The 8956-nt window shown below is 38.9% G+C and overlaps 1 protein-coding gene across 1 annotated transcript in view; it reads right to left on the reverse strand.

Annotated features, from left to right (window-relative positions):
* Window positions 1–8956, reverse strand: part of ANK2 (ankyrin 2) — a 168320-nt gene that overhangs the window by 109157 nt on the left and 50207 nt on the right. The window contains exons 6-9 of the mRNA XM_018569969.1: window positions 8541–8726; window positions 7870–7893; window positions 2258–2356; window positions 1814–1912 (exon numbers count right to left, since the gene is read on the reverse strand). Of these exons, the coding sequence (XP_018425471.1) occupies window positions 1814–1912; window positions 2258–2356; window positions 7870–7893; window positions 8541–8726 (408 nt within the window). The remainder of the gene's footprint in view (window positions 1–1813; window positions 1913–2257; window positions 2357–7869; window positions 7894–8540; window positions 8727–8956) is intronic.

Consider the following 8956-nt stretch of genomic DNA (forward strand, 5'->3'; position numbering starts at 1 on the left):
TCTCACATTCCACCCACCCCCTGTTTCCATTCTTGCCTAGGCCTCTTCCTGCAGTCTTCTACGATACTGATGTCACAGACCTCTGGTGGCATTGGCTTCCTCACAGTTCAGCAAGATTCGTCTGGCACCACTTCAACCAGAGGACCGGCTGGAAGAACCACATATCTTCCAACTGTCTCTCATTTTAACGAACTGTCTTTCTATTGGAACCAAATGCCTTTCTTTCCTCCCCTGTTGTCCCTCTTTTTGGTGCGTTGTACAGAAATCTTTGAAAATATACTTTTTAACTACTAAAACTTTTACCTTATCTCTTAATTATCATGTCTGCAATTTTGAAAAGCCAGCATAAAGGAAAAGTAATGGTGAAAAAAAATTAACTAATATTTTTTGCAAATAAATTCTTAATGGCCCGCATAACTGGAGGCATGGCAGGGGTGTGTGCATTGCCTACATACATTGTGCTAAAAGGTATCTTTTTTCTCACTTCAGAAAGTTCATAGGCATGGAACCAGGAAGAAAATGATTCTACTGTCAGCTCCCAAAGACAAAGAAAATAAAGATGGTGGTGTGGGGTATTATGTGCAGTAGAAGTGCCTTCGGGGGAGAAAAGGACATTTGCAGAATTTCCTAGACTCGGGGCTTTGGAGTATGTTTTTCCTGGATAAAAGCTTTACACAATCTCTCTAAAAGAATCCATCAAATTTTAAGTGGAAAACAGATCCAGACTTAGAGCTAAATTATTTAAAGATTCCTTGTTTTTAAGAGAACAAGTGCAACTTCATCATGTATAATGAATTTCTCAACAGATTTATATCTTCATTATGCGCTGAATAATTTAGGTAGCTCCGAAACACTGCATGCTTTAGAAAGATTATTCACCCTTCATTATGTTTGGAAAGCATGTCACTGTGTGCCCAACAGTAATCTCTGGTGCAAACTTTCCCTGCAGATGTGTCTAGACTAAATGTGTTAAACTCCAGACATTAGGATGGAAACTTTCTCTGTATTGTCCACAGGTTTACATTAAAGGAGAACTATGGGGTCAGTGTTTTTCCCCATAGTTCTCCTTAGGGTAATGGGAGGACACAAACTAGCTTCCTCCGGTTACCCTAAGCTCAGTATACCGCGAGCTACAGCTCGCGGTATACTGAGACGCCGCAGCCGGAGCGGATCCCGACATCGACGTCGAGATCCGCCCAGCTGCGTGAGTGACAGCTGGCTCTGCCTATCTAGAGGCACAGCCAGCTGTACTCGCGCCCTCCCCCGTCCGTTCCGTCAGTCAGCGCTGGCAGATCGGAGCGGGGAGAGGGGAATCCAGCCCCTCCCCCTGTCACGGCAGAGAGCCGTGACAGGATCGAGAGGTGAGCGAACCCGGTAGGTGTTCGCTCACCTCCCAATCTACTGAGCCGACAGTCTCATTGTCACGGCTAGAACTATGAGGTGAGTGGAAATCACTCATCTCATAGTTCTCCTTTAACCACACCCAGAACCCAGTAATAGTCACCTTTTTTACCCTAGCACAAGGTGTCAGAAGACTCTGGATAATCTCCTACAATCCAAGCTGAGCTAGATGGCAAAAGAATGTGGCAGAATATGGCGCATGCCTTTGCAAAACTTTGAAAGGCAGACTGAAAATGGTAACTGTTATTTTTAAGTTGTTTTTCATTTTTGCCACAGATGGGCTTTACCAAAACTTTACATATAGCACATTTATATAGAATACATCTGTGAACACACAAATATATATGTGTGTGTGTGTGCACACAGCAGTTAGTTGAAGAGAAAAGTAAATCTAATATTAGTAATATCTTACCCTTGTTTTGGCATCAATCTGTCCTCCACGGTCTAGCAATAACCTCACCATGTTTGTATTTCCTCTTTTAGAAGCCACATGCAAAGGGGTAATTCCATTCTGTACAGATAAAATAATACTGTTTTATCAAACTTGGGTGTAAATCAAATTTTACAGAGTTTAATATATTTTGCTAGACAGATACATAAAATAATATAAACTGGTACTGAACATCAATGCAAACTGACTGGACCATTCTATTTGCATAATGCTATCTGTCAAAGGCTTCTACTTGCCTGTGCTGTAATTATTACATCATTACACCATATAGACCTTTCATGAGTAATTACTGCAAACGTTTAGTATTTATTATACAATTCAATTGTACAGCAATACCTAATACACACAGAAAACATTTTGGCCTAAAAAGAACAGAAAAGCAATAATTGTAATGAATATTCTTACTCTGGCTGTGAAGTCAACGGCGGCACCTCTGTTGAGCAGGAGTGTAGCAACATTGACGTTTCCATAATGTGCAGCAATGTGTAGCGGTGTGAAGCCACTCTAAAGAATGCAAAACAATGATACAGTGAAGCAATGAAATACAATGAGATCATTTCATGCTATTTGAGGACGAAATAAAGGGTGTTATGGATCTGCTAAAATTTCCACATATAGTAAATAAGATAAGAGAAATGTTAGGCAGTAACCAGCCAAATTAAACTGAGCAGGAGTTACGTGGACCAAGAACAAGATATTTTTCAATGTAAGGGATAAATAAAGGGTATTTAAGCAGAGACATTGATGGCTAGTAGTATGCATATTAAAAGGCACCAGCCGTAGGATTCAATCTAACAAAAGATGTGTTACATAGTTACATAGTATTTGAGGTTGAATAAAGACATTAGTCCATCAAGTCCAACCTATTAGGATCTCATTCTAGGAGTACCCGTACCCCTGTATATTACGGTCCCTTAAGAAATCGTCCAAAAGATGTGTTCAAATATGAAATCTGACCTGACACACTGGAGCAAGCAGGATCCACCAATAAATGTATTTATATGGCTGTTCTGTAGAGCTTTAGTAATTTGCTAGCTACTAATTTTATACAACCCCAATTCCAAAAAAGTTGGGACGCTGTGTAAAATCTACATAAAAACGGAATGCAGAGCTTTGCAAATCTCATAAACCCATATTTTACTCACAAAAGAAAACATATCAAATGTTTAAACTGAGAACATGTACCAGTGTAAGAAAAAAATCAGGTAACTTTAAAATTGATGGCAGCAACACATCTCAAAAAGTTGGGACAGAGCAACAAAAAGGTGGCAAAGTAACTGGTACTAATAAGGAAGAGCTGGAAGAACATTTTGCAACTAATTAGGTTAATTGGCAACAGGTCGGTAACATGATTGGGTATGAGGTTCACCGATTTGCATTTAAAAATTGTCGAACAATTTTAAAATACTGTTCCTCAATGTAAAATTGCAAAGACTTTAAATATATCATCATCTACAGTACATAATATCACCAAAAGATTCAGAGAATCTGGAAAAATCTCTGTGCGCAAGGGACAAGGCCAAAATGTCGGATGCCCCTGATCTTTGGGCCCTCAGACAGCACTGCATTGAAAACAGGCATTATTCTGTGATGGACATCACTGCATGGGCTCAGGAATACTTCCAAAAATCACTGTCTGTGAATACAGTTCACCGTGCCATCCAAAAATGCAAGATAAAGCTCTATCTAAAAGAAGCCATATCTGAACATGATCCAGGAACGCTGCCGTCTTCTTTGTGCTAAAGATCATTTAAAATGGTCTGTTGCAAAGTGGAAAACTATTCTGTGGTCAGACGAATTTAAATTTTATATTCTTTTTGGAAACCATGGGCCGCGTCTTACGGACTAAAGAGGAGAGGGACCTTCCGGCCTGTTATCAGTGCGCAGTTCAAAAGCCTGCATTTCTGATGGAATGGGCGGCCTGCACCTTTGAAAAGGCACCATCAATGCTGAAAGATATAGCCAGGTTTTAGAGCAGCATATGCACCCATCCAGATGACATCCTTTTCAGGAAAGGCCTTGCATATTTCAGCAGGACAATCTCCAGACCTTTCACCAATTGAAAATATTTGGCATACTTTCAATTTGTGTTCCTTGTTGCGGGGCTTGCATGCCCTATTTCTGTTCTCTTATTGATTGTAACCTTTATGTGAAAACAAAAATTATAAAAACCAAATAAAACCTTTGTGAAAGAAAATATTTAGCGCCTCTTGAAACGAAAAAGACGACAAAGAAGACTCATGACTGTTGAGCAGTTAGAATCCTATATCAGGAAAGAATGTGACAAAATTCCATACTCCAGCAACTGGTCTTCTCAGTTCCCAGATGTTTACAGAGTGTTGTTAAAAGAAGAAGGGATGCTACACCAAGTTTTTAAGACATGTTGCTGCCATCAATTTAAAAATGACTTTATTTTTTTCTCTTAAAATGGTAAATTTTCTTAGTTTAAACAATTGTTTTCTATTTTCTCTTGTGAAAAAAATATGGGTTTATGAGATTTGCAAATCATTGCATTCTGTTTTTATGTAGATTTTACACACCGTCCCAACTTTTTTGGAATTGGGGTTGTACAATGAATATGCAATAATATACTTTATCTGTGTATTGCTTATGATTCAACAAAGGACAAATAAGTCACCTTTCACTCAACATAGAGGATGAGTCAACCCTACTTAACTAAAATAATAATAATTATTATTATTATTATTATTATTATTAAATCATACCTGTTAATAAGCGGGAAATCCTAAGATACACTTAGTACTTCCAGGTATTGTGCCATCATATACCGTACATACCCCGCTGCCTCTAACAATACAGTGCTTAAGAGGTATGACTAGTCGTACACAAATACAGACTTTCTAAAGTTGGATCAGGGCAGTAAAGGGAATAAGAATAGACACTGTATATGGTACTTACAACAGAGCTACTGGATTACTTTTACTGCTTTTTTCACAGTACAGAGTTACTTTAAAAGAGATAGGGAAAATTGAAAAGCTTTGTCCGATAGCTATTGTTTTCCCTACGTAAGCCTGCAGCATGCCTCCCTATTGCCCAAATATAAATGTTGAAACCAATGCATGGTAAATTAGTAAGATCCTTGTTCCTATGTATTAATGAACAGTTTGTAATTACTCCAAAACTCCACAAAGTACATCAAGAACTCATGGCAATCCTTTGACGCAAAGTGATGTATAGTGTGAAATCTGTCATAGGATTACCAGGAATTCCTGATGTATTTTGTGGATGTTTAATAAAGTATTAAGCAGTAATGATCGGTTTGTACTCTGAACTATGTTCTGAATAAGACGGGTTGGCGGCGATGAGCCAGAGAGGCACCTATCCAAGCTACAGGTGAACCATTGTGGAGTGGTAATAATTGTTTGACACATTACAATTGAATCTCTTATCTCCTTGCTGATTGAAAACAAACATTTCTTTACTGTAATGATATGGAAGATCATGTGTGCTATACACCCTGGTCCAGATATGTTAGGAAGGTTTCTTCCGCATTCCACAAAACCTATGTTGCTCTTCAAACGATTGTGTATAATATACAAATTATAAAGGTTGTTAGCTATACCACACGGTTTCCCAGTAAGCCGTGTGTTCAGTACTTATCATTCTTTCTATATATGCTGTAGCATATTATTTCATGTTATTGTATTATTTGTAGTTATTGTATTAACAAACACATATAAATGGGTATCTTCATTTTCTCCATTTGGCTATCTATGATTATATTAAATATGAACATAAGCATGACTAGCATGAGCTTTATGTGTAACATGTTGTGGCAGTAAATGTGCCCCTTTATCCTGCCTGAGAAAGTTAGAAAGATATCGAGTTCATGGTAAAGGGCAGAAGAATTTGGTAGAAACAAAGCAAGAGCGATATTAATTCTGCAGTGTACTCACTTGTCTAAATATTTTACAATTTACTAAGGCAGTCTTTGCCTTGGTTCTGCTTGCTTTTGTCAGCACTGCAATTGTTTGAATGTGCAATTTTGCTGCCTGAAAGCGTAGGCTAATGCTGGAAATGACTGGGCGTGTAGAACTTCTGTTCACCCTGCTTCCCTGCAATGCAGCAGATAGCTTTTCTGCCTGCCTTTCAACTATTTCAATTTATACACTAACATACATCATCTGTCTATGCTGACTTATGCACTCTCTGCAATAGTTGTTTAAATAAAATGACGAATCATAGGGTATACATTTTGTATTTACTGTACTCAGTAAATTAAACACAGTATGCAGTACAGTATATATAACCCTTCATCTTCACTGTTGATGTGAACAGCATGCAAAGCTAAAGAATACAGCATATGAAAATATAAATGCTTTTCTCTAAGGCCTTGTTCACACCGAAAACGTGTGCGTTCCAGAGCGGTAGCTGCTGGAACGCACCGCAATCACTAAGAAACTTTTCCCTGCGTTTTGGGGCGGGCGGGTGCGTGGTGGTGCATTGACTTCAATGCCCGCAGTGCGATCGAACGTGTGGCAAGACTTTGCCAGCGTTCCATTCTACTGCAAACGCAAAAAATAGGGCTTGCTCTATTTTTTGCGTTTTTAGTGGCACGCAACGCTGGCAAAGTCTTGCCACGCGTTCGATCGCACTGCGGGCATTGAAGTCAATGCACCACCACGCACCCGCCCGCCCCAAAACGCAGGGAAAAGTTTCTTAGTGATTGCGGTGCGTTCCAGCAGCTACCGCTCTGGAATGCACATGCTTTCGGTGTGAACAAGCCCTTACACTGGTTAAAGCAAATGTCTTAAGAGTAAAAATGAGTATTCAACCAGCTCTGTCCCTATGCTTCACATTTTGCACATAGTGTTATTGTTTTAAAATATTGATTAATTCACTGAGCCCTCCTGTTCTTTTAGGCCTCATGCAGATGGACACAAAAAATCGGTGTTTAGATCTGCATGGTTTATTATTTTATTTTTACAGATCCGAACGCAGCTCTATTATTTATTATGACACTACAGCCTACTACCACACAACCACTGTGTTCCTTTTCTGCTCAGTGCTACTGTTGATCATTTAGTGTTTAGAAGCTAAGGGTATGTGGTGAGACAGAGGGGATATCATAAGACTGGGATTCAGGTTTGTGTTTGTGGTGGAGAGGTGCATCCTAAAATTTCATACAGCATCTGCTTGTGAGCCTTGGTCATAATTTCCCCATATTTAACAAAAGTAAAGCCTTGAAATAACTTATACTCTAAGACAGGTGTATTCATAAAATAGACTACTAGAAATGTACAGTATAGCATATAATCTCTGCCTTGCATAACACGTTATTTGAGAACCTTTGTAAGGCCTTTGCATCTTGACTTATTGGTGGGCCTGCAAACCCCTATCTGATATGACAGCTGGCACTAATATCTTTACTCAGTAGCAAATGCCAAATGAGCAAATGATGAGAAATCGCAAAGAAAATACTCTGCTATCTTGAATCCATTACTATAATATAATGGGGACCCATAGCCCTTTTGCCTCTAAAGCAAGGTACAGTTACAGTATAGTCCATAATTGCCTGTAAGATGATTAAATTAAGGTCAGAGGTTTGTTAGCCTCTCTATTTGATTACCCAAGCAAAGTGCCCCATGGTTACTTACAAACCTAACTCAGCATTTAGTTTTAGTCATTACTACAGTTACCCAGCAATGTCCTACTTTGTCCTTGGTTTAGACCAAACCCTTCCTTTAATATACTGTTCAGTCATTCCCTGACATGATTGATTCCTGTGTCATCCACTCTCTCCTCCCTCAATTCTCCCACCATCCTTCTGTCACACTGAACATACATGCAAGAATATCTGACTTTGTCATCGGTAAAGCTCATTACAGATAGAACGTTACTTCTGCAGGGAGTATATATATATTTTTAACAGCACTTTGCAGAGAAATAAAACATAAATGAAAATATAATACTCAAGCACAAAATAACTGTAAGCAATGTTTGCTGGAAGAGATGCATGCAACAGAGCAACAAGAAGGAACAGATATAGTATATACCTCTGTCGTCCTATTCACCATCATCTGAAGTAGCGTGATTTGGAAAAAGAGCAAATATTAGTACCACTTGTATTAATGTTGTATAAGATTATCAGTGCAGCTAATGACTCCAGACAGTGTTGTTAAAAGTTGAAAATGTTTCTATCCACTATGCCACTTGAAACACTTCTTTTACGCCCCATCATTCCGTTAAATCCCACATTACCCCTATTCCCACAGCTGCTTCTTGTTCCTGTAGGAAAAGGGATGGAGTGACAGAAGGGGATTGCAAGTCACTGAAGAGTTTAGTAAAAATTCATGCCCGGTTACATGATGAACATTTAGAGACCTTTATTACTGTTCTCTAGTCTATAACCTCTCAGCTGTGCTCACTAGTAATTCTTCTGAATACCTGCTGAATTATACACTTCCTATAAGTATAACGCCTAGGGGAGTAATGCATCTTACATGACTTTATAAAAGTTGCTCTTGCATGGCTAGTTGTCTTTAAACCTAGGGAACCATCAGCAACATGTGTGTTATACATTCCTAAGAAAGCAATAAGCACATAAAGGAGTTATCAAAAATCCTCATATTCTTTCACAAACCTCAAGAATGTTAGTTTTCTATTGTTCCGTTGACACATATGCACACAGTACTTGTTGATTTACCACTAGAAAAGTGTTGATTACCTTAGACTGTACATCAGCATTGTGGTCATTCTGAAGTAAGAGTGCGGCAGATTTTGTGTCATCCTTCCTGGCAGCAATGTGAAGAGCAGGTAGTCTAACTTTCCCTTTAGTGTCATTCTCCAGGAGGATTGCCACCACCATGTTATGTCCTTGCTGCAGTGCCACAGCCAGTGGAGTAAAGCCATCCTGATAACACAATAAGGTAAAGAGTCTTATGTATTGTTGTCTGGCTAAAATAATGTCAAGGTGTTTTGCCCATTTACATGCACTGTGATGTTATACATTACAGATGACTTGCATGTTTTCTGTATTCTGAGGCCCAGAGACAGCAGATCAGATCAGGGAAGGGATTAAGTAATGGGATTTATGTCACAAAGGGTAGTCCATACTAGGTCTGCTGGATATATATATATATA

The sequence above is a fragment of the Nanorana parkeri genome, unplaced genomic scaffold, assembly GCF_000935625.1.
Source record: "Nanorana parkeri isolate BGI_ZX_2015 unplaced genomic scaffold, ASM93562v1 scaffold36, whole genome shotgun sequence".
Classification (NCBI taxonomy): domain Eukaryota; kingdom Metazoa; phylum Chordata; class Amphibia; order Anura; family Dicroglossidae; genus Nanorana; species Nanorana parkeri.